At 40.1% G+C, this 26,157-nt stretch overlaps 1 protein-coding gene across 11 annotated transcripts in view; it reads right to left on the bottom strand.

The window, feature by feature from the left end:
- The window catches only part of nrxn2b (neurexin 2b), a 661,917-nt gene that overhangs the window by 320,207 nt on the left and 315,553 nt on the right, over nt 1-26,157 (bottom strand). For 10 of the 11 annotated variants that reach the window (XM_063470250.1, XM_063470249.1, XM_063470257.1 and 7 more), the window contains 4 exons: nt 18,694-19,132; nt 17,372-17,755; nt 15,049-15,252; nt 12,046-12,072 (listed from right to left, as the gene is read on the bottom strand). In XM_063470250.1, the coding sequence (XP_063326320.1) occupies nt 12,046-12,072; nt 15,049-15,252; nt 17,372-17,755; nt 18,694-19,132 (1,054 nt within the window). The remainder of the gene's footprint in view (nt 1-12,045; nt 12,073-15,048; nt 15,253-17,371; nt 17,756-18,693; nt 19,133-26,157) is intronic. The other variant, XM_063470253.1, reaches the window with a different exon arrangement.

Here is a 26,157-nt window from a genome sequence, read left to right as displayed (position 1 = left end):
CTGGGAAATGATCCTCAGTGTTATTAGACCACAGCATTAGAAATGATTTAGCAGTGCCTTAAACATAAAATAAAGGAGGAAAAGTACATCTTGAAAGATGGAGGAGCAGAACAAAAGTGTTCTGCATTATGCAGGTCACATTTTTATCTATTGCATTTTTAAAAATTCAGTGTGGGCTTTGCAGTGCACTGCATATGATGACCGTCTGATTTCCATTTGAAAGTAAGGAAATGTGCTGTATGGATAATTTGCGAAATTACTATAAAGTGTGGGAAATTACACACCCACTGAAGTATTGCAGTTTTTAGAAAAAGTGCCACAACTTCAAACGCTGCATAAAATATCTGTTCCCCAAAGTGGTTAACTTGGCAGTACTAAAGCAAACAGACCTTTTAGTCTTTACTTAGAGAGCCTCCAGTGTTGACACTCGTCCCAAAGTGTTCCAAGTGCAGGTAAGAGGCAAATTCACTACAAAAAACATAAAATCTATATATATGGTCATTATCCAGTGACCTTTTTTTCTCCCAGTAGTCACAGTAGCAATGCTTTGTTGAAAGCTAAAGTCTGGAACCTATTAGTAATCTGCTAAAACTAACACTTGCTCTTTATTAGTGGCTTGCAGAAATGATAATGTTCTGCAAACTGAATACTTCTGATTCAGTATATTGGCCACGTTACAGGTTTCTGTAGCTCTCTTGGTCTGAAAAATATCCAGTTTGTTAAAAAAAAATTTGATGAGCTGACTTCTGAAGTTGAACAGGTGTGCTTGTTTAATTGAAATGAAGAGCGGGCTTGTGGGAAACACATTTTACACCGCTGAGTGTTGGTGTAAGATGATTAAAGAGTACATTTGCACACCAAATTTATACAGGAGAAATACTAACATAGTCACAGAATTGTAATGAGCAGATATCCAAATAGATAATTTAAGTAATCATATATCTGTCAATAAAACAAGGCACGAGGCAGGTAAAACACTTGGAAATAGCCTTGCAGAGCAAAGATTTGAGTACATAGTTCATGATGTGCTATTTTTTTTATGCACTGCTTGTTTATCTTGCAGTACTGAACACACCAGTCTATGTTCTATTAATTACAGCCACGGGCACATGATTTAAATTATGTCCTGTTTAAATAATCTGTGGATTTGGTTAAAATATATACAATGCATACATAATCATGTAAACCGAAAGACTGCAGGCCACAGACATGGGCGATAACTAATTTTGAAAAATCTATTATTTTGCTTTCACAACATCCCGCGACCTTAAAAATAGAAGCACAGAAAAAAAGTAAAATAATTATGCAAATCCACATGAAAAAGATAATTCGTGAAATTTCATTTTGCCACTCAGCGTACGATGAGGCCATAAACAACTGAGTTATTGTTCAGTGGTTTTAAAATGCTTTCAGTGATATTACACACTTTTTTTTGCAACAGAATGCAGCACTTCTAGATTTGAATCACCTACAAAAATCTGCTCCCTGCTATCCACAAATGTCTCATATATGTGGTGAAAATTGAATTTACAGAGGTAAGACTATGCAAATGACGCCTTATTCGGAGACCCAGGGGTGCCATTTTATGATTCATGACTGGTAACTGTGTTAACTACCTTCATTGACTTTCAGATGCAGAAGTGTCTTGTTTAAAAATGAGCTATGCAATGTCTAAATTGGAAGGAGTATTTTGGCTGAGCCACAATATTATATAGATTATACATGTGAGTTTGGATAGAGTGCTTTATATCCTTCTGCTCTGCAGGCATTGGTGAAGCACCATTTACTAAATGGCTATTATGTACATATAGCAAATGTGGGCATGGAAGCAGAAACAACGTTTCTACTCTGGTGGGATGTGGTGTGCAGGAGGGCCAAGGGTTCTTCAACTGGGGCAAGTGACCCATTTGGACATGATATTTTTTCTGTAAGAGCAAAGGCTCCTAGCAGAAATAGTTACATAAGACTCCAGAAGTTCATATTGTTTCTATGGCAAGAGACAGGGGTTTTATTTTGCTCTTCAGCGTTATCGAGATAAGACCTCTTTTGACGATAATGTCATTTGGCTCCTATCTTAAGATATCATATTTTCTGACTCACAGGAGCGCAGGCCTATCGCTGCAGATCTAATGAAAAGCTGGGTGTATTTTTGTGCATGCGTGTGTGCATTTGTGTCTGCATGCATGCCATCTAAATGGCAGCCATCTGCTAACAGCAAAGATGGCTGTGATGGAAAGATATAAGCAGAAAACAGAGATAAAAATACAAGGAGACATCTATATCGTGATCCTCCGCTTCATCCATCCCCCCCTTTTTTTTTTTTGTTACAGCTACTGCCTATATTTTTATGCCCCTTTCTCTGATTCAAAACTACATTTCCGAACTCCATAAAGTAACTCGCCCCGTGTGCAGGAGCTCCAAGGACAGAGTCACTTTTTTGTCAGGAACTGTGGAATTGGGAGGGATGTGTTTTGTTGGTGCATGGAAGGAATTGGGGAGTGGTAAGTGGGGGGTCTGGTAGTCAGTTGAGTACATGGTTGCATGCTGACACAACAGCAAAACAGCCCTCCTAAGGCCACATCCAAAATATCTCATGCATGGTGCTGCATTACAAAAAAAAAAAGACGAGAGGTGGCTGAGTGTGTGTATAGACTACAAAAATGTGTGTGTGTGTGTGTGTGTGTGTGTGTGTGTGTGTGTGTGTGTGTGTTGATGATGGCGAGGGAGAGAAGAGAAATAAGAAGCAGGGAGGGGAGCAGCAAACAGATTATGTCCCCCAGCCATGATTATCTACGCCTGCCGCTCTGACCCCCCGTGCCAATTACCAAGATAAGGCAGCCTGTGCCCATGTGTGTGCATGTACAGGAGTGTGTCTACTTTCCTTTCGTTGAAGAAAAATATGTGATGCTTGCTCGTTCATAGGGCATTTGTATTCACTGGTAGCTATCAGGGACCACACACTTTTTACTTCCCACTGTTCTTGCCCCATTGCAGGAGGGTTGTAGGTGTGGTGCTTTAGAATGATGAAATAGCTTCTCTTGATAGTTTCTAGAATTGCAGATGGACAAGAATATGTGTTTGAGTCAGGAAGATGTTGAGAGGACACCTGATTGATTTAAAAAGCAGGAAATGAATCATACATTTTTCTCCATCCTCTCTAGAATTTTAGAGTTCCTGCTGCATCAAAGACAGGCAACTCCCATCTTCCCTTTCGTACTGCCATCTGTGCCCTGCCTCTTTGCTTTGCCTTTTCATCCTCACCCTCCTTTGCATGCTTCTTATCAGTGCCTGTCATCTTCTCATTTTTTTAACTCCCTCTCTTTACATCTCTCTTCCCCACAGGTCCCGTAGGGGATGCTGATTTATGATTTGAACCGCATTTCCCAACATGCTGGAGTAAGAGGGTCTGATCCCACGGGACAACCATCAGTCCTGTAAGACAGCATGGGTCTCGACAGCTCCAGGTTGGTGCCAGTTCTCTCATTAGAATCTCCGCAATGAGTCAACATGTAGGCTGTCACTAAAGCCTCATAGCGCTGAAAGGAGGCACAATGACCACCTGGACTACTGTGATGCCACTGAGGGAGCCACAAGACAGCTCACGACAAAGATCCTGGGGGAGGTGTGGCAGTTTATGGAGCACTATCCGTCTGTAATATCACATACTGTGTGTGGCAAAGTCAAGAACACTGTTACCTGTAGGCCTACGCACACATTTTTCTGCTTCACAAATCAGTGGTTCAGCAATGCCTATGGTTTGATAATATGCATTTTTTTAAACGAATAATCTAACACAATCATTGGCCAATGTTGATGGCCCCATTTCATTTGCAGGATCCCATCAGTTGTGAAAGCTGCTTTTGTTTTCCTGTTACCATAATTCTGAAACGAAATGAAACTCCTATGTGGATATGAAAAGTAATTTTTTTACTTCATTACTTATCACTATTCCCGACATATGATGTCAAGCTATCTGTAAAACAGAAGCACTAAAAATTAATGAGAATTGCAGTGTTGCATACTTTTTTTTTTTTTTTTTAAATATACAGATAGGAACAAAATTATTATAAGCACTACGAAATTTAAAGTTTTTGTCAAAATTTTGTGCTTTATTAAAGTGCATTTTGAACAGAGCAGGGGATTCTCAACATTGGATTTCTAAACATATTAGTTTTCAAATAAAAATAATATATAATTTCTATTTGCACACCATAGAATTATTTCAGAATAAAGCAAAAACTACTAGGGTCAATATTATTAACCCTCTGAAAAACTGAACTTTTTTTGTGAGCCACAGCACAAACTACTGCTGTGCAATGATGTGCTTTAATGTTTTAATGCTCAAAGATGTAAAATCAAGTTAATTTTCCAATTTCAACTTCAAGAGTTTGAGGTTTCACTTGAGAAAGCATCGTGCCAAAAAAGTTGAAACTTATCACAAAACAAGAGATGAATATACAAAATTTGCAGAATTTCTAAGTGTCATGAACTGGAGTGATAATTATTATTAAGAAATTCCAAGAGAACTACGCAGTTGAACCTGGCAGAGGCAGGAAGTGAAAGATTTTAAAGACTCTGGAAAGAAAATAAGGGAAAGTTGTGTATAAAGCCCCCACACCACTGCCAAGACACCAGTGAAAGAATCTTTGAGAGTACAATTCCAGACTTGACTAAGTCAATTTCTAGAAGCTCGCAGACTGAAGTATGCCAAGGACAACCTGGAAAAAGCTTTTGCATACTGGAAACACATCATTTGGTCATATGAGATGAAACTAGAGCTCTTTGGCCACAGAGTTATGTTTGGAGAAAGAAGGGAGAAGCATACAACCCAAAGAACACCACAGTGATATCCACAGTGAGGCACGGTGGTGGGAGCATTGTGTTATGATGCTTAGGCATCTGGAACTGGGAATCTCATCAACATGGAAGGAATCATGAAGAAAGAAGGATATATGAAGATTTTAAAAGAAAATTTCAAGTAGTCAGCAGCAAAACTTGGTTTGCGTGATTGCTTTGTCTTCCAACACAGCAACAACCTAAAACACAGGCCACGTTTGGTGAAGAAGTACCTCCAGAAGACCAAAATTGAATGTTAGTGACTGGCCTGCATAAACATTTAACTTGAGTTCCACTGAAAAAACTTTGGGGTGAACTTAAGGTCCATACCAGAAGACCTACAAATCTGAAAGAGCTTGGGAGATTAGCCAAAATGAATGGGCTGGGATAATTCAGTTGCCATATTTTTGTCAGCTGAAATGATTGTGTTGTGAAATGATTTTGTTTCTGTGTGCAAAGTAAAATAAGATATAAATCCAAAATAAAGCAAGGACGTTTGGAAAAAGATGTCTTAAAAATTCCTTGCTCTGTTTAAGAGCACTTGGGAAATGGGAAATTTTTATGGGGAGGCCAATCATTCTCTCCTTACCTGTGAAACTGCTGCTACTTTTGTTCATATGTAAAAGTCAAAATCCCCTTAAAACAACACTAAAACATACTTTTCTTACTTTGTTCAGCAAAACAATAAAAGAATGAGAACGTATGTCGTAGTCCAGACTCCAAAACTCCAACACAACAGTGAGACATCAGTGACAGACAGCAGTGGGATTGGGTATGTGTGGAGAACAACTTGTTAGTGCTAAAGATGGCTTAACCGCTTGGCTGCCAAGATGAATCCCCTGAAACTGAAAGGGTCCAATACACACATTGCTGAGGTTTCAGATGTCAATGAGCAAGTCAAGCTTCCCGCATTCCTTTCCAACAACCTCCACAAGCTCTTCAGTGGACCAGGAGGGCAAAAACGGTATTCCTAAACACACTGTTTTCAACATAGAATGCTAGACACTGAATCTGTCTCTCTCTGTTTTCTCAAGTTGCAAATCTGAAATTTTTGAGAGGTTAGATTTGGTGTAGAGAGTGTAGACTTGTGACATGAGACCAATGAGAACTTTGCCACAAGGTTCTTAAATTCAGTGGAAGCAGCTAGAGAAGGGAAAAGGAGGAGGTAAATAAGAAAAAGGCACAGCGAGAGTCTTTTTAAATCTTCCACATTCACTCAGTATGAACTACAGCAACTCTGGTTCTTCACCTTCCAAGTATAAACTTCAGCATTGCCTTTATGTTCTGAGTGGGCTGTAGCAACATTAAGTACGTCAGGAAATAAAACACAGTGACTTTGTGAGTCCATATTTTTGTTTTGTCAAGTATTGTGTGATTTATTGTCAAGGCCATACAGTATATATTACTCATATGTTATCTTGTTATGTATCATTGGCATTTGCAATCATTCATAGCTACTGGCCTTAGCACTATATATAATTACACAGGTTACCATATACCCCGATGTAAATTAGCAGACAGCTGTGTACATATACAATTTATTATGCTGCCATGTTTCCACACAAACACATTAGTACATTCCATTGCAGCTCTAGTTAGAAAATGTTCTGATTGCTTATTCCTTTGAAGTTTATAAAGGCTTCAAAGAACTTCTTTATTAAGTCATGCCTGTTTAACATTTAAAGAGGCATTTGGTTTGTTTCCATTAAAACAAGCAAAGAGCTAAATGTGAGAAAATATTTTAAAATGAAACAGAGTTGCACAGAGATATTTATGTGTAGTTTTTAACAGGCTGTTTGTGTGTGACAGCACACTTTTTTTCCCTACGCAAATGCTAGGAGGGTTGCATATATTTAATGCATTTGTTTTTTTGCTGGTGTTCAGCATTTTCACCAATTCCACAGTGACGACTGCTAATTTTATTTAAATGTGTTAACTACTGGAAAAATGCAAGATTCATTTCAGTTGTCCTTTATTGAACAAGATGACTGATTTTAACACAAGTCTGCTTATATTAAATTATGCACCAATCCCTGAGGGTGCACCGGAGGCATTATGTTAATAAACCTTCTCTCATTAGCTCATTGCATCACACTTGGCCTGGAGTTTTGGAAGATACAATGAACATTAAATAAAAGAAAAAAGAGCCATCCTCCATTGGAGCATTAAATTGCCTTTAAAAATCAAATCCCAATCCAAGCATCTCCAAAACAAAATTTATTCAGTCTCTCTCTGATACATGCTCCAACTTTCCAAACTGTAGGATGTTGCGAATGCTGACGGCAACTTTTAGTGCCTACTGCAACTCCATCTTTGACATCTACTTGGCTCAGACAAGACATGATGACTCATGATTTAAGTGAGCGATTGGAAACTCATTCAAATTCAATATTTGTGATTCACTGAGAAAATAAGAGAAAGCCATCTGCTCGGAGGCAAGTGAGACCAAGCAGGGAAGGTAGATAAGAACCCAGTTCGCTACAATTTAGACTGAACAAACCATCTATTCAGATTTTCAATGGTCATGACACTGCCATCTCAACACACACACACACACACACACACACACACACACACACATATATATATATATATATATATATATATATATATATATATACATATATGCATATATATGATAATAATAATAATGGATTGCATTTATATAGCGCTTTTCGAGACCCTCAAAGCGCTTTACAATTCCACTATTCATTCACTCTCACATTCACACACTGATGGAGGCAAGCTACAGTTGTAGCCACAGCTGCCCTGGGGCAGACTGACAGAAGCGAGGCTGCCATATCATGCCATCGGCCCCTCTGGCCATCACCAGTAGGCAGAAGTGTCTTGCCCAAGGACACAACGACCAAGACTGTCCGAGCCGGGGCTCAAACCGGCAACCCCATGAGGTTGCCGGTTTGATCGTGGCTCAAGAGTATATATATATATATACATTGCATCTGCAGTAAAAAGGGTTGCAGGGCTCTTCAACTTTGCTATTTAATTCAGTAGCCAAGGCTGCACATAACACATGGTACTTTGATGAACCACGGAATGTGTTGTAATTCAGGTGTGTGTGGAGGGAGGAATTATTCTTTCATTCCTCCATTGTGGATCACATCCAGTTTTGTATTGGACATATTGTACAATCACTCACTTTATTACAGTGTTTTATTAGAAGTATTTAATTGTGTGGATGTTATAAAGAGAGTGTGGTCATAATAAATAGCATACTAAGCAATGGTACTGAATGGTAGTCGTACAAACACTTGCGACTTTGTGTAGATTGTAATTTACAGTGCTGATAACATTATATAACTCCTCTTGCATTCTTTCATATTATATTCTGCTCCTCACTGAACAAGTGAGTTCAAACAGATAAAAACCAAAGTCAACATGAGTACATTCAACTGAGAAACCAGGACATTTGGAGAAATCAGGTCATGCTGGTAATATAACCTGGATACTGCATGTGCAGCTGATCAGTAAGCAGTTAAAATACTGCTACCACTATCATAAAATAGTGGTGAAATCTTCCTGCATACTGCACAAAAATAAGCGAGCACATAGAATTACTATTGGATTCATCAACTGTGCATGTGTCTCATACTTCTTTATAAGGAAAACATTACATAAAGGTGTGTCATGGCAGAAAATACGCAAAAGAATTTCAGAGCAAAAGAAAATGTAATGTCCAAGGTCAAAACCATACAAGGTCAATTTTAGTTAAGTATTACCTTGAAAATGACATTTTTGGGAGGTTTTTTTGCTTAAAAAAATAAGTTGGGCTTGGGCTGTGTTAACAGATGGCAAATGTTATGTTTCCCCAAGACACAAACTGGGGCTCGAGTGATAAAAGAAAAGGTTTCACATTAGAGTGGACTTATTAAGCTTATTTCCAGCTCCATATTACTATTCTTGGATTCTGCTAGAGTGGCTTTGCACGCTACAGTCAAAAGAGATCATTCTTTATCTCATATTGAGCCTTGGTGCGGCACCTCAGTTCAACCATGAGCCATTTTAGTTATTCACCCTTTAAAGCCCTTTAAGCCAGCTGTCTCCTGATTGGCTGCTGAGATTACAATGTTAAGGAAGATCTACTTCACAGCATACAGATCTAAGAGTACAAAAAACAGTGTTCACGACAGCATGTAGGCTGAACTCTCAAGTCAGAGAAATTACTTGTACATACACTGACCTCACTACTGTATCAGTATGGTGACAGTACGCTAGCAGTGAATTGGGGAAGTGTTTCCCATTAAAATAAATGTCATGTTCGAGAGGTTAAAGTGTGCATATTAAGATAAAAGTGCAGCTTTTCAACCAACTCTCCATTCTGACCAGTTATTTCACTGCTAACTCTTCTAAAGCTAGTTTTTGATTATTTTCAAATGTTCTTTTGGAAAATGACAAATATGCATAATTAGTGAATGAATTTGTTACAAAGCTTAAAAGGTCCATTTAGTCTTGTGATGATTTCTACACCCTGTATTTTTCAGTCCTGCATAATGAACAGTTATTTGTAATATCTCCTATACACTGGGCGTTTCAGTCTATGCTGAAGTGAGCACTTTCAGATGGATGGGGCAAAGGCTATGGCATTAGCAGACGGAGTTCTCACACCCCACATGCTGGCCATATGTCATGCCAAATCTCATCTCATCTCTCGCTAAGAGAAGGTGCTGCTGGAGGCTGAAAGGCCACCCTCCAAACCGATATCATCAGCCTGACACCCTGACCTGGACAGAGCTGAGGGCTACAGCTATGCTCTGTATCATATCTAGACACATTAAGTCAACTGAGCTACGCTGCAATAAAACACAAAGCCGATCTTTCAAAACTAGGCAGTCCAAAGTCCAGACATAAAAGCAGGGTCAATAACAGTGCAGTCCATTAAATGCATTATTTGTGGGTACCACCAAATATTTGTGAATATATATCTTAATGTCATAATTAACTGCATGGTGGTGTGATGGTTAGCACAGTTTCAGTGTCACAGTAAGAAGGTCCTGAGTGGGAATCAAGGCTGGAGCCTTTCTTTGTAGATTTTACATGTTTTCTCTGTGTCTGTGCAGGTTCTACCCAGATACTCTTCATCCCACAGTGCCCTTCTATCCCCTCCAACAGGGATAGAATAATTAGCAACTATAATATGGATGTGAATGGTTGTCTGTCTCTACTGTATGTGTTAGCCCCATGACGGATGGCCTGTCCAGAGTGTCCAGAAGAGGATACATGAATCTTCGTTATGGTTACAATTTAAAACGAATGCTCAGCCTGCAAAATCTTTGTTCTGCTGGCTACTTTCTTTGTGGACCTACCAGCAGACACTTCGGTAATCCTGATTTTCTTACTAAAATTCAAGGCTTAAGCTATTGTAGGACTCGGGAGGCGATATCGACCAGGAGATGTCATGGCACTGAATAAATTGTTGTCTGTAGTTCTGCTTGATTTGTTCCCTCACTGCTTTTTCTCTTGCTCTCTCTCTCTCTCTTTCTCTCTCACACACACACACACACACACAGATACAAACAAAGTCCCTCACTCTCGTCCAGTTACACTTACTGTATATACTGGAAACTCTCACACACGGTTGTGTGACTGAGAGAAGCCCTACCCATAAAAAAGGAAATTACCAGACAAGATCAGTCATGCAAAGAAACAAAGAAAGGTTAAATAAAATATTCCCTGCAAAACCACTGAATTCCAAGTCTGCAACAAATTACTGCTTAAGTAGAAAGAGTGCGTAAGAAAATCAATATTTAAACTCAACAGCGTCTTTTGAGCTTTAAAAATAAAGCATACAGAACCTCCTGAACACAGAACCTCTGATGCCACAGTTTTCAGTACGGAAGTTGTTCAGTTTTAAACAGGTTCACAGTGAAATGTTTGAACGCTATGTTGGAACAAAACGGATGGTTAAAAACGAATGTCAGTCCTTAATCGAGCTAAACAGCGGAGGATTCCTTGTGTTAGTCTGACATCTAGTGGTTAATCCAGGGTATTGTGCTCTTTTAAGCATAATTGAAATGCTTCCTCTTCTGGTGTCTCTTCCACATATTTAGGGACATAATTCAACATATACTAAGGCCACTTCGAAGCCCGATGGAAGCTTATGAGGTTTTTGCATTGTAGTTTTATATGAATAGCTTTTAGGTGCAGTGATGTGAATGACATACTGTAATGACAAATGTGATTAATCTGGCTGCAATAACGAAGTAGAAAATTAATTAATGCCTAATTCTCTAAACATACACAAAAGAAAACAAAAGTGATTTATTAATTGGTACCTTCTCAGCTGTTGTTGTTAGACACAGATCAAAGTCATGCCCCAACCTTTCCCCCTTCACAAATACTTCATCGAAACTGAGAAACACACCCACAGACATGCAATCATTGTGGCAAACATGAGGTTTTCTCTACTTTGTCACCACTGCTGGCAGCACTTACCTGTGGGCTAGTTGTTCAATTGTCAGTGACCGTGATAGAAATAACAGTTTGCTATCATTTTGTCAGCATGAGGCAGAAAAACATTAGCTTGCTCGGAAAACAAGCACACACCAGGTGGTGCCATCTCTCAGTGGATAAGCAATTAGCTTTGAAGGGGGGGGGGCAAAACTACCGGGGGGTTTTTTCTCCCCCACAAAGAAAACAAGCAACACCTGTGTGTGCAGCCATGTGGAGCCGAAACTCAGCGTCGCATAATAGAAAATAGGAACATCCAACTGGGGAGTGTCAAGTTGCCCTTTTCTGAATGCGTTTGTGGAAAAGGTTGACAGGAAAATGACTAGAATGGGGAATAAGCAGGGGGAAGGCAATGAAATAATTTCATAGCTGAGAGTGGTAGACAAATGAGAAAGGTTGTGGGATGGAAAATTCGGATAATTACGCAAGTGAAACATTAATTAAATCTATGACAGAAAAGGGGAAATTAAAGTGACAAAAGGAAATAAGAAAAACACAGATCAGGTAATTTAAAAAAAAAAAAAGGGACAGACATAAAATAGTGGCAGGAGAAAAAAGCTGAATGATGGGGAAAAAATTAACAGTTGTGTTTTCAAAACTAAGAAAATATGGGAGCAGAGACACGGGTAATGAGCGGAGTGAAACAAATCATGTGGACAGAAGAGAGCAGAAAGCGCCACGGCACAGAGTCAGGATGAAAAAGACAGATACATTTTAGTCAGAAAAATGGATAGAACCACTTACTGAGGCTACAGTCTATCCTGATACAATCTGGCGGGAGAGAGAGCGAAATGGTGAGATCAAATAAAAAGAAAAGGAGGAAAAAGGATAGAAAGAAGAGATTGGATAAAAGAGAAAAAAAGACATTTTTACATCCTTCAAGGTACATTCTGCAGACAACCAAACTTTGCTCTGGGGCCACCATCCGGGGACAGGCTCTGAGTCAGGATCACCCTTTCCCTTCATCAATCCCATCATCCTTCCTTCGCCTTGCTCCTCCCAATCCTCCCAAAGCACAGTAGAAGGCAGACTTGCAAAATAAGATCTATGTATTACAAATATGAAAATAAACTATACAAAGTGGTCTACTGCTGACACTGAATACCTAATAAGACTACTTTGTGATTATAAGGAAAACAAAAGTAAATTTTGTGCTTGGAGTCACTTGGTTCCTATTAAGCACAATCTCTTAATGGACTTTTTATCTCTTCCACTGCTTATTGTGATTTTTTTTTCCTTATAATAATAAAAAAACATCCTTTAGAAAACCAGTTAGAAATGGTCTAAATGTGCTGGTTATAATTACGAGGTTTGAAAAATGGTTTCAGTACTATCTAACTGATCCATTCTCCTCGCACTGTGGACATAAACGCTGTAATACCATCATTACAGCAGACGTCGCACCACGCAACCGTAACGTCAGCTGCCTTTCCTGGTAATGTGAGATTCACTTGCCTTCTACAGCACTTTGGGTTCGACAAACCTGACAGTAACTGACAAGAAAAGGTGATCTGCACATCCCAGCCACCTCATGCCTTGTGCACAGAAACTGAAATAGGCTTGTGTATATTTTGTGGTACAAGTGGTGCGAGGAAAATGCAGTAAAAAGTGTTTCATCATTTTAAAAGCTGGGTTTAAAAATATGATCTTGTGGCTTAAAGCACAGAAAAGCTCAGTTAAAATCATGCAAAGTGTCCGTAAACGCCCAAGAAACTTAATGTGATTCTTCAGCGTAAACGGACCTTTGACTCGACTCTAAATGGAGCTAGGAATTTCTTTGACAGGAACTAGTACACTCTACCTGTCACACGCTATGATGAATTCACTGATATGTTATGATCTACGTGTGCATGTGGCAGAGTGGCTGGGTTGTGGTCTCGAGCTGTCAACCGCTACAGAATAGTGGACACAAACAGCCAGGAACCAGTATCACTCTGTAGAGATTTGGAGGTCATACAAACACAATGATATTAAAATGCTTTTATGGGCCACGAGCATCGACTGATGTTTTCTGAATACATTTAATTCAGGGCAAAAGCAACATTCATGATTGTAAACACTGTAAAGCATTTTGTAGAGGAGGCCTAATCATGAATTACTCATTCGATAGTCACTAAATACAATATTTATGGCATTAGGTAAAACATGCCAGCTGTCATCTGGCCTACACATCGCAGGCTGAACATGTTACCGTCACTCTCTATCATTAAAGATATCATTAGGACTACATCTGCCCAATTATAGCAGTTCCTAGTGATTAATTACCAGGATTTTAATTATCTTAACAAGGATTAAGGCCTTAACAGATCAGAAGGATTCCCTTCTGAGTTTCAGACTTGTTTCACTTTAGTTGTTAATTAATTTTCTTGCAAAAGAGCTGTGGAAATCATTGGCATAGCTAAGCTGAGTTTCATTTAAAAGCCGGTAAGAAAGGAAGGAAATGGGACTGGTATAGAAATTCTTTTGAGGATTAGCTTTAAGTGTGGGGGCATAGCTGAGAGGTTAAGATGTGGCCCTAGGTACATTAAGTTCAGCTGTGTATGCCCCGACAGCTACAGCTGTGAGCTGGTCTCTGACTGTTTGATCCGAGGGCCGCAGACATACAGGCCATTGAAGGGATGAAAAGTTCCATCTTTTGTGTCCTGGCCAGGAGGGGTTTTATGACTGATGGAAAAAAGTGAGAGTGTGAAGGAGAAAGAAGATAGAAAGAGGAAAGAGAGGGGAATGGCCTCCTTCATTTATCCCAGTGCCCCCATTCATGTCTCTAAGGTGGCTTAAAATCTAATATTCCAGAGTGCACCTCTGTCATGCTCCTCCTGGTTCACTGCTGACAGTGTGGTCCTTCAAAGGGTCAGGACAGATTTAAAGTATCTAGAGCTGGAAGGTCATACCATCTTCCCCAGAGCAATGGTATTCATTGCAATGAAATTTTAATAAGTCAATAGGAAGCATTATTAGAGGGGATGCATATCCCCTTCCTAAGATTCCATCTAGCTTACAAAATCACGGAGCTTCTCCTATTAACACTCAGGCTGCTTCACATCCTCAAACCTCCCATCCAGCACATGGGCCTATGAAAAAGACTCCTGCCTACTCCACCAGGGAAGCTTTGGTAGAGCTCCGGTATAACGCAAGAACCATTAGGAAGCGCAAGACAGAGGCAAGTCCACCCTGAAGCTTTAAGAGCAACCTTCAAGGGCTCAGGGTCAAGGCAGTGGTATTGTTAGAGATGGAGCTTTTTTTACCAGGATGAGGAGCCATGGGGCTTCACAGAGTACAAAAAGAAGGGGATGAATGCAGAGGAAGTGAGGGCAGGGGTCAAAGCATATTGAAGAGAAGTTACTGCAGGGTGTCTCCCTACAGAGGCTGGAATGACTGCGTTCTGGAGCTAGTTTTACATTTTGACTTTGTCTCATTTTCTCACAGTTAGCAGTTGGTAAGGGATAAGTTTCTCTTTGTTCCTCAGTTTTCTCACATAAATAGCTCTTGAGCACTGTTGGCAGTTAAAAACATTAGGTGACGGCCAGAACCTACTGATGTAACAGAGGGACACGTTCAGAAACTTTTTCCCAGCCAACTACCTGACAATGTTTAAAAAAAAAATCATGCTGTGAAACTCAAAATGTCAAACCATTATTCTGAGTACAAAGGCATACAATGCTGAAATACAAAGTGAGTGTGAGGAGACAGGGAAGGAGGCAAGGGAAAGGTTAGCGGGGACATCCACAATGAATTACGGGGGCCTACCGAGGTTAACGGTGAGCTTGACGCGGCCTCCGTCCAGCTCCAGTCGCAGGGTGTCCGCTGACTCCTTGGAGGTGGTGGCCATGAGCAGGCCGTACGCTCGCTGAGACATGAAGCGCAGCGCCACGTCTTCGGCCTCCGTGTGCATGGTGACCGGCATGATGATCTTCAGGTACATGCTGCCGTCGTAACTCAGCACTGTTGCCTCTGCAAAGGGGTGATGAAGAGGATGAAGTAAGCAACGAGTAAAGCAGGAACAATGGAGAGAACGATGTCTCCCGAACAAAGGTCGGGCCGGTATCACAGCTAAGTTTAAAGTAGCTGTGATAATCCATGTAAGCTTAATTACAGTTGAAAAATCTTTCAATCACTCACGTCCCGCTTTCTCCAAAGACGACAGCTCTAATTCAAACAGGATTTAGACAAGACGTGTATTTGGACGCCATATCAACAGCATAGGATCAAGGGAAAATTCGGCATGAATCAAGATCAAAGCCATGTATGTCTGAAAACATCACACCAAACCAAAAGGGGATATAAATCTTGTTACACCTCTCAGACATTCAGATTTAACAATTTCATAGAAATAATCAATGTGCACATCTTCTGAATGTCTTTTTCTGTGTGTACACTTTTAGCACACCTTATCATTTACAATGGATTTGTTAAATATGTATAACATTTACTTAAATTAGATCTATCGGATGGCCTAGGAACGCCTTAGGGAGGTCTGGGCTTCTTTGCTTCTGTGACCCAGCCCCCTGATACGGGGATAAAAAAAATATGGATGGATATATAATTATCTTATAATTATGTTTACATTTGTTTACAAGAACCCACATTTCAAGAAAATGCTGACAACTTTAAAGTGTAGTGTATTAATACAAGAAGAACAGGAAACCACAAAAAAGGACTTAACAAAAACATCAGATGCTTGCCAAGCTTAGAAAAACAAAACTCAGTCCGTGCTGTAACACGTTCTTCATGTTCACACTACATTTAAGCGTGGTTACTTTCTCTAACATCGCTGCTGCCATAAATAGACCGCTGTTGGAGATTGACAGTTCCAGAGGAGTGCTCTTATCTTGGAGCGTGGGTCGATATGTGTCACCACAGGCTAACATGAGTCACTTTCACAGGGTGCTTCAAGCATTTAGATTTTTAGAGTGTACAAAAACACGATGTTAAAAGATGCAGAAAAATCCCTCCTACAGGCCAGCAATCGCTTAAAATGCTGCTATTTCAAGAGAGCACATCAGATTCACAAATCCTACACAACACACTGTGTGCACTTTGACAAAAGTCCCACTTGTATAAAAATGTGATGCCGCTGCATTATTTTATCAAAACAGTGAACAGCTAAAAGAGACCATTCATTATTGCATAATCACCATCACTACAACCTACAGGGCCCTGTCCTTGTCAAATCAATATCACAGATTCTCCTGTCATTCAGCTAATCTGTGAATTCAGTTTATATACACAGGTGTATCTAGCTGGGTATTACAAAAGTGTGCCTGAGACACATGCTTGCAATAATACAAAAATCCACAAGATGGCAGAAGAACATCACTTAAACCACACTTGTCATCCGAGGAACCAAATAGTAAATTGTTAAAATTATCACCCTTCAAAATAAGGATATTTCATCCTATACCCTGACTGTCCTGACTTGAATCCAATTTCTCCTTCCCTCATTACCCTCCTTGTCCCTCAAAATTCCATTCCGTCATGGCTCACTCACCCCCTCAGACAAGCTAAGACAAACTGCAGGCTGAGGTGTCTGCACCTAATTGGGATGAATCAGAAGGACGTGGTGCTGTTTGACGAGCTCACCCTGCCTCGCTGTGGTGCAAAGGCCACTCGTGTGTGTGTGACTGACACAGATGGCGGCAGGAGGCCTGGCTGCTCTGTCGCACTCCTGCCAACATCCCAGCACTTCAGCCAGTGGGCTGAATGCGAGCAAGTCTCAGGTGGCATTTGGTGCACACACAGCTCCTTGTTGGTTACAATGCAAGGAAGAATGTTGTCGTATGTGTCAGCACATTAACTTAACAGAAACTTTTCATTGTTTGGTGTTGGGACTCTCATGATTTCCTTTTCATTCTTACTGCAGTGCATGGGGCCTTATATAAAGGAATATCTTTGCTTGTGTGTATATGTTTGTCCTGCTTTTAATGTGATAAAAAAGCATTTCATTTCTTTTCTGGAGTGTAGCCAAAACAATTATATTTAGCATAGTCAGTATTCAATTATATACAATGAATTCAGATTCTATAATTAATCCTTAAGTGGTCAAAGAAGCTTCACTCTTGGCCCTTCTTACCTATCTCACAGTTGGTACCAAGGTATCCGGTGCCAGTGCAATCACAAATGTACCGGTTCCAGCCCTCTTTGCAAAGACCTCCGTTGCCACAGGGGGCACTGCTGCAGCGCTTCTGTAGCTCACGGGTGCAGAAACTGCTGACACCCAGGGCACTCTGGATCTCAGCCAGTCGGCGGACATCCCGGCTCTTTCCGTCGATGAATAGGTCACGGACGCAGCCTACGTAGCCGTAGTTAAGGAGCGCTGTCCAAACTTCTGGCGGCAGGATGAGATCTGACTTAGATTCGGGCAGCCCGCCCAAGTACATATCACTGTCCAGGTCCAGGATTTCACTGCCCTCTGGGGAGCTGAAGGGCATGCTGCGGCTGTTGACTGAGATTGATCCTAAAATACAGAAAGAAAGAAGAAACAAGCAGCAAGATGTTAACTTTTTAATCTGATGTTACTGGCACCTGGATACATCACCCTAACCGCACCTACATGAATGAATATAGGTCCAGCTTATCTGTGCATGACTGAGCATGCATCTTGTATTTAGTGCTTGACTAAAGTGATTCAAATGGTCAGGACTGAAAATGTGTATAGTCTATATACGTAAATGTGAGTGAGCGAAATAGTGGGAGGGGCAGTAGGTGGCTAATTTAGGGAAACAGAACAGGGACAGACGGAGACAGAAGGACATACACGACACAGGAAGAATAGATGACAGTAGAGTGTGCATCCATATGCGTGTGTGTGTCTAATGTGTCTATAATAGGCTAAATGGAGGAGAAGGGAAGCAGAATGCAGCAGGGAGTGGGTGAAACAAAAGGCCCTCTCTCTTTCGGTGATTAACGACTCCATCTTAATTTTCTATTAAAAGCCAATTACAGGAGGAGCAGCAGTGAGATCCCATGCGTGCATACACACTCACACACACACGTATGCACGCACTCATTCACACGCTTCCTCATTATAAGGCAACAATTGAGGGAGATATAATGTCCAAGGTTCTTTCCCACCTACAGATCATTCATCAGACAATGCCCACTCAAGCATACAGATGCTCCTGTTTGCACCCCCAGAAGGCAGAGGAATTTAAAGACATCACACAGTTTTTTAAAATAGATATACTGTTAGTATATGTAATCACTACTCTGCTTCCAACATGATTGAATTGGCATGAAGGACAAAACAGTATTTGACTATGACAAAGTCAGTTCTGTCCCCTTTTCCGTGCAGAGTCTATATTTCTGTCTTCCTAATCCAGTGAGCCGTTCACATGCACTTAAATAGCATGCAACATAAAAAAGTGACTAACCCAGTTTTAAAGCACTCCTCACCTTTCCTTCCTTCTCTTTGGAAATCCACATGGCACCATTCCCCATCGTTGACCTTCTTGTTGCTGGCCTTGAGCTTTGTTTTTCCAGAGCCCATATCAATCAGCAGGTACAAATACCCATCCAGAAGCTCCATGGCAAAGTAATCAGTCTTCAGCTCCCTACCAGGCTTCTGCTCTTTAGGCCCCTGAGGCCGTCCGTGGCTGAATAACAGAAGGCCGCTGGGCTCTGTGGTCCGGAAGTCAAAAGAGATAGAGCCCGTCTTCTTGGTGTTCCACTTTGGCAGAGAGATGTAGGACTCGGGGGTCTCAAAAGTTACAGGATCCAGGGCTGCTACATCCTCACAGCGGAACACCAGGTCACCATTCAGGGTGATTTTCGGGTCACGCTCGATGGCCAGCCGTGACAGCTCCAGCTTAAAGTCGTTGTTCTTGTACACCACCTAAAAGAAAAGCAAATGGTTGAAAGGTTATGATTGTGCATTTGGAGCCTGACTATGATTTAAAAACATGTGACTCAAAAAACAAAATGCAGTTTCAACAGCATAGTCTGTGTTGTCATGGCTGTTAATACTGAGAGCCAGCAAATGTATTTTAATTGCTTCAGGTAGTTTGAAGTATTAGTTATATTCGCTGGCGGGGAATTTCAACAGCACGGGGAAATGACTTAAAACTTGAATAAGTACATGACTTTTTCATGAACTGCAGTGTGGAACTAGTATTAGCGGAAAAGAAGCTGCTTTAGTATCTCCTGCACATGACCTGGTAACAACAATTTTAGGTCAGAGAAAAGGTTTTGCTAAGGGAAACAGGAAGAGCCAAGAAGCGAGATGAAAGCAGGCCCAGTGCCTGCTTTCATCTATTTTATCGATGTCTGCTAGTACTGAGGTGTGGACCCACAACTTAAAGAGTGTATTGTACTCTCATCACTAGTGTTTAAACTCCTGAACTCTGGTTCATTCCATAAACCATACAAATGTTTCTTCCTGTACAAAACCATTCCTCAAAAATGGAGTAAATATGCATAATAAATTGAAAAAATTAAAAAGGCTCCAGGGGATATCCAGAAACAGAAAAAAAGCGAACGTTGCCTACAGCTCCAATGCAAATGTCTCCAATGGTCTTTGATGAAATACAGCTCTATTGTTTGAGCTCAGAGTGTGCGTCTATGCCTCCGTGTATGCATTCATAATGGATTAATTGCTAAAGGCAAAGCAAATTGTTCTTGTCTTTCATAGTTTTAGTTTTCTTTTTATTTGTTGAACACTCTGTACATAGCTTTGTGAGAGGCCTTCCTCAAGGTAATACTGTAATACTCAGCAGAGCTCTCTCCATTTGTGCGCTGTTCGCACTCTCTGTTTACCACACTGCTGACAATAAAGCAGGGAAAAAATAAGCTGGTCTACATTTCAATCCTTGATTTCTGCTGCTGTCTAAGCTGCAAGGTTAAGGAGATTGTTCCGGTTTGGTTTGATTATGCCAGCAGATGTTCTCATTTGAATTGTCACAGAGTATAAAAACAGAAAGAGCTACCTGCTCTTTGTGTTTGGAGTAGAATTCTTGTTCTCATGAAAGGATGGAATGAAAGTCATCACTTTCCATTCATATCTACTACTTCCCACACTGGAAAAGAGTGAAATTTCAATTGCACAGAGGTCAGAGTGAAAATGAAGGTAGAAAACTATTTACTGTGCTTCAGAATTAAGTTTCTCATTTATGAAACACATCTTTCATTTCTTCAATCATGTAAAAAAAAACAAAAAAAAACATATATGACAAGTTGAAGTGAAGATCTTATACTTAAGAAAAACTGAAACCTTGAAAATATTCACTAGTTATGTAAGTGTATTCTAGTTTGGGAAGCATAGACATACGACCCTGTCCTAAACTTCTATAGCCAAACATCTATAACATCTATAGCCATAGCTCATTTATAGCAGCAGAGTACACAATTTCTTGGAAGAGACCAAGTTATATCAAGTACTTGCTTGGGTATTTAAGGTGCTCATTGTACATGTACAACCAAATCATGGGTGCTCCACTTCAACTGTGCTGGAACAAGATATAAATAGTAAGACAGCAGGAATAAATAACAATGTATTGGATTTGTAGGATTTTATGTTTTAATTGTAAATACATGATTTATGGGTGTGTTTGGGTCATATTTTTAATTATATAAAGTATAATATATGAATGTTTACATGTTTTAATTGTTTTGTTTGGGAAAATCTGGAAACACCCCTGGCGGGTTATGAGCAAGGTGTGGCTCAATAGCAACAGGATATGAAGGACTGCCAATTACCTGATTAGTGTGGGTTTTGTTTGCATGTGCTGAACAAATAAATACTGTTGGGAGTCATCATAAAGTTAAATTTAAGTTTAAATCTGGTCCCTTTTTTCATTAATCAGGCCCAAAGTCATTTAAAGTTGGGGTACACAACAGTACCGTAACTTGATTAAAAAAATATAACTGGTGCAAAAGGGAACTACACTCCTGCACTGCCTCTGGGCTCTGAGTCTATCCTGCAACAGTAGATGTGCCTTTTCAGACCAGATCAGATGAGGCAAAGAGTATAAACAAATCCGGAGATGTCCAGGAAGAAAACAAACCAGCATTACCCTGGTGGTATCTTCACAAAATATGTGCATTATTGACTGTAAGCCATTCTAAAAAGTGCACAATTTTCTGTTTTCTGTCTATGTAGCATTACTTTAAAAAAAACAAAACAAACAAACAAACAACAACAAACAGACAGCATGAAAGGTTTTGGTTAAGGGTACTTCACTTACCCAGTAGAATTATTCAGCTGTCTAGCCAAGCATGATGCAATGCTTAGCTGGTTAATGTTAGATGCTCACTGGGGGCTGTGTAACCTGACTTAGATTAGATGGATTTGATGGATTTTACCAAACTGCAGCTAAACTTAGCTAATATGATGTACAGAATATTGTATTTCATTTCTTGTTTTTCACAGAATTTTTACCCAAGCTTCTAACTTCCTGAGCAGAATTATTAATGCTGAATTATTTTGTGTGTATTGTGTCACATTTTGGTTTTGATTTGCATTGGCCTGTTTTTGCATTTGATTATGTGTATAATTTGCCTTCTGTGATGTGGTTCATGATTTTTTGGCTGCCTAATTTGTCCAGACCGCTGCTGTCATTCCTCATTGTCTTTTATGGTATCTCTTTCAAACGCCCTCCAATCTAACCTATTTTTTTTCTCGCACACGGGCACACTATCTCATCCACTCACTCTTCCTTTCTGTCAAATGCTACACCTACACACCGGCACTGAATGCTCAACAAGAACACAGATATGCTGGGTTATTCTTAAACTTAAGCCTCCTTTGGTTATCTTCAACATTAACCACGCTGCCACATGTACTGTACACATCATAATGTCACCATTAGCACAGATTAGTCCTGGTAATTAGGTATGATAATGCTAAAATTGGCAGCAAATAAGGCGTAAACTCCTCTTGCTTAAGGTGTTAGAAAAAGAGAGAGATAGGTGCAAGAGAGGAAAAGCAAAAATAAAAGCTTTATTTTTATTTGCTTTATTTACAGGTTTTCTCTTGGTTTTGCGTTCAGCTCTGTATCCAAAAAAGGAAATACTGTCATTACCATCTTCATATCTTTCTTTAGTTTACATCATTGCAGACACTGCTTGTAGATTTTCCTTTGTCTTGATCATTCAATTGTTGTTTGACTTTGCCTGTTTACTCATTTCCTGTTTTAGTTTGTAGTCATTTGTCGCCTATGTTTTGCATGTAGCTTTATTTCCCTTGTGTCGTTATCCTAATTAGTTTCACCTGGGCCTTGTTCCACAGCTGTGTCTAATTCCCTGATTAGCCCTCAGTGCATCTGTGTATGTATATATAGCCCCATTTTCCCTTTGTTTGAGTGTGTGTTAATCTACAGTTCTGCTTTCCTGTCAGTGAGTGTGAAGTGTGACTATTTTGAGTTTTGTTCTTTGTTTATGGACTTTGGTGTTCCACCAAATAAAAGGTTGTTTTTTAGTTTATTTTTGTGTCTGTGAGTCCTATGTTTGCATCATTCCTGCCAAACCTCTTGACAAACCAAGTGCTGTGCTTGTTATAAAGAATCACACAACATGTTTGAAAAGACAAGATGAGGCAAGAAATCCAGCCATAAACATCGTGTAGCTGATGACTTTCAGCTTAGTGACTCCAATGACTGATTTTCAATAACAGACAGGTCTGCAACACTGTTGACTGGCTACTTTAAAGATGAACATATATTTTAAACACTTAGAGTGTTGAAGGGTAATTTTCAGGTAATTTCCATCACTTTTTCTTGAGTGTTAACTTTACAATTACGTGATCCAGATCGACTATTATGTGATCAAACTTACAGAGAATTTAGTGTGTCCCGTAGAGGGTTCTTTTTATAGGTTTTCGGAGACAACAACAACAGTAAGGGTGGCCAGATTTCTACTATATTTGTGGTTTTCTCCTTTCTTGTTTCCTGGAATCTTAGTCTAAATTTTTGAATATGATCCCTTGAACATAGCACTGATGCCATAAAATATATTTCCAATTTTATATGACAAAGAGGGTAATAGTCACTAATGATGTGCTTTTAAAACGTATACAAATGTATCAAGTTGTTTGGAGCCAACAAATAACCTGGCTAGGCAGAGGCAGGACACTACAAGCATAACCACAAATTACTGCAAGCTTTCAACGTGTACATGACATCAAAACCTCTGTAGGGTTAGGACGGGGGTGTCACTAGTTACAACAACAACGAATGTAGGCATTTAACTTGGTGGCAGATCAGCTACTACTAACAGTAGTGATTCAGCAAAAGCAGAATTGTTTTGAACTGCCAGTTCAGGTGGCTGGTACTGAATGGCAAACATGTTTAGTATGCCTGATTAAGTTCAGATGCTCTGTAAACTCGTCCTTATCATGCTAACACCTGTGGTGAAAATCAAAAGCTCTTTTTTTCTTTTGTTGGAAACATTCCTTGTTAGTTTTGGTGAATTTGTCTATTAATTGAGAGATCAGCCATCTTTTCAGCCAGTTAAGTCTACAACTCAGTCTTTGGTAAAGGAGTAGATTAGCTAGAGGGAACACAATGTTGTAAAATGCTAAAGACGGTAGAAGAGAGTGGTGTTAAGCAGTATGGAAAACAGGAGAAGATGGTGGCGAAAGACAAATGAGAGGGTAACAGAAGGACAGAGGGTTAGATGAGAGCACTAAAGTGTGTAAAGCATACCATCACTCACAGGTAAGCCAATGCCTTATAGCACATGTGTCAAACTCAAGGCCTGCGGGCCACATCTGGCCCGCCGGACATTTATATCTGGCCCGCGAGATCATTTTATATAGATTTATTATTATTGTTATGCATGGCCCGGCGATATGAGGCGCTAATAACACACAAACTACAGATCCCAAAATGCAGCGCTGCAGCCTCCTTGCCCAATGCTAGGCTAGCAGGGAACATTCCCGCGTCAATCAAGTCAAACTTCTGTTATTGTGAAGCTAGCCCCTCACAATGGCGAAGAGAAAGGTTGATTCTGAAAACAGAGCCTTTCAGAACCGGTGGGAGGCTGAATATATGTTTACAAACATTGCCGGTAAACCCGTGTGTCTTATTAGTGGAGCTAATGTGGCTGTAATTAAGGCATTTAATTTAAGATGGCACTACAAGACAAAACATCAGGATAAGCTGAAAAACCTAAATGCAGAGCAGAAACTACAGAAAGTAGAAGAGCTAAAGAAGAATCTAACATTTCAGCAGACGTTTTTCACCAGAGCAAAATCACAAAGTGAAGCTGTTGTAAAAGCAAGTTTTATCGTAGCAGAGGAGATAGCCAAATCAGCCCGTCCATTTACCGAGGGAGAGTTTCTGAAGAGCTGCATGATGAAGGTGTGAGATGTCTTGTGTCCAGACAAAACGCAGATTTTGGCAAATGAGAGCCTGAACAGAAACGTATGTCAAAGTGTAACCGACATGAAACTGCCCTGGGACAAACTTGTTGGATGTGTAGTGAAAAAAAGTGGACTAGTCGGCAGGATGCGAGTAAAAGATGCAGGAGAACTGTGTGGTAAAGTCCTAAAAATAGAGCATGTAATGATCACCGTGACACAAACCGTAAATTTTATCTGAACTAAAGGTTTAAATCACTGTCAATTTCAGTCTTTTATGTGGGAAATAGATTCAGAGTTTGCCGACATTCCTTATCATACAGAGGTCCGTTGGCTGAGTTGGGGAAAAATTCTCAATAGGGTTTTTGAGCTCAGCAAGGAAATCTGTCAGTTCATGGACATGGCATGTATGATGCGGTGAAGGTATTTGAAGTGAAGCTGTCACAAATGCACCAGTGCAACTTGCCTCCCTTTCCCTGTTGCCAAGTAATGTTGAACCAAGTCAGCGCAATAGTGTTCCCAAATGCGCACTTTGCTGATAAACTGAGCGCACTGAGCTCGCACGGCGCTTTGGTGACTTTGAAGCACAAAATGAGAATTTTGAGCTGCTTCACAACCCATTTACAGTTGACGTGGAAACTGCACCTGTGCAGATTCAGATGGAGCTGCATTCTAATGATACACTCAAGGGAAAGTCCGACACTGAATGGCCCGCAGAGTTTATTAGTTCCATTCCTGAAGCAATGCCCCAGCTCCGTCTACATGCGGCTCGAACCTTGTATATATTTCTTTTTTCTGGGGTATTTGACAGCATGATCATATTTCTAACTTGCATAATTTTGACAGGATATATTTTTATGGAGAGCAAAATATTTAAAGTTAAAGTTAATTTTTTTAAGTTTATTTATTCTGGAATTATATTCCTGTCTGTATTCACATTTATGTTTAAAAAACATTGTTTTAGTGTGTTCAATAAATGTTTGTCTTGTTTGGCCCACGACCTAAAGTGTGCATTGATGTTTGGCCCCCTGTGCAATTGAGTTTGACACTCCTGCCTTATAGAGTCTGCAGTCAGACAGGGTCAGGTGTCTTTACAACTGCTTGTGCTCACGTTGCATCCTTATTCCTACCATCTACCTTTCGCTCACTACTTACTGAAAACTCACTGCTATCAAAAGTTTAAAAAGAAATGCATTGTTCTTACACAAATTAAAACTGTTCCCCTTTATTTTTGATCCTCACGTCAGACTTTAAAATTCACTGACGTGTGTGGCAGTGATTTGTTCTTTCTTATTCTAGCAGTGCAGCTAATGCAGGGCCAAAGCCTCCCACAGGGGTCCCTCCATTGATTTGTTTTGTTATTGAGAAACTCTTCAAATTCAAAACCCTGCAGGTCTGGAGAACAAATATTTGTTACTTTCTTCAGATACTTGGTGTTGTGGATATTTGATGAAACTATACACCGCATGGTTTGAATATGATTTTGAACATGTGCTGCAGTTTGTTGATACACCATCCACTAATCACTCTGTACCGATATCAATTAAATGGTACCTTAAAGACTT

Source organism: Pelmatolapia mariae, linkage group LG3_W, assembly GCF_036321145.2.
Source record: "Pelmatolapia mariae isolate MD_Pm_ZW linkage group LG3_W, Pm_UMD_F_2, whole genome shotgun sequence".
Lineage (NCBI taxonomy): Eukaryota > Metazoa > Chordata > Actinopteri > Cichliformes > Cichlidae > Pelmatolapia > Pelmatolapia mariae.
Note: the sequence above shows the minus strand (reverse complement) of the source record. Positions and strands in the feature narration are given on the sequence as shown.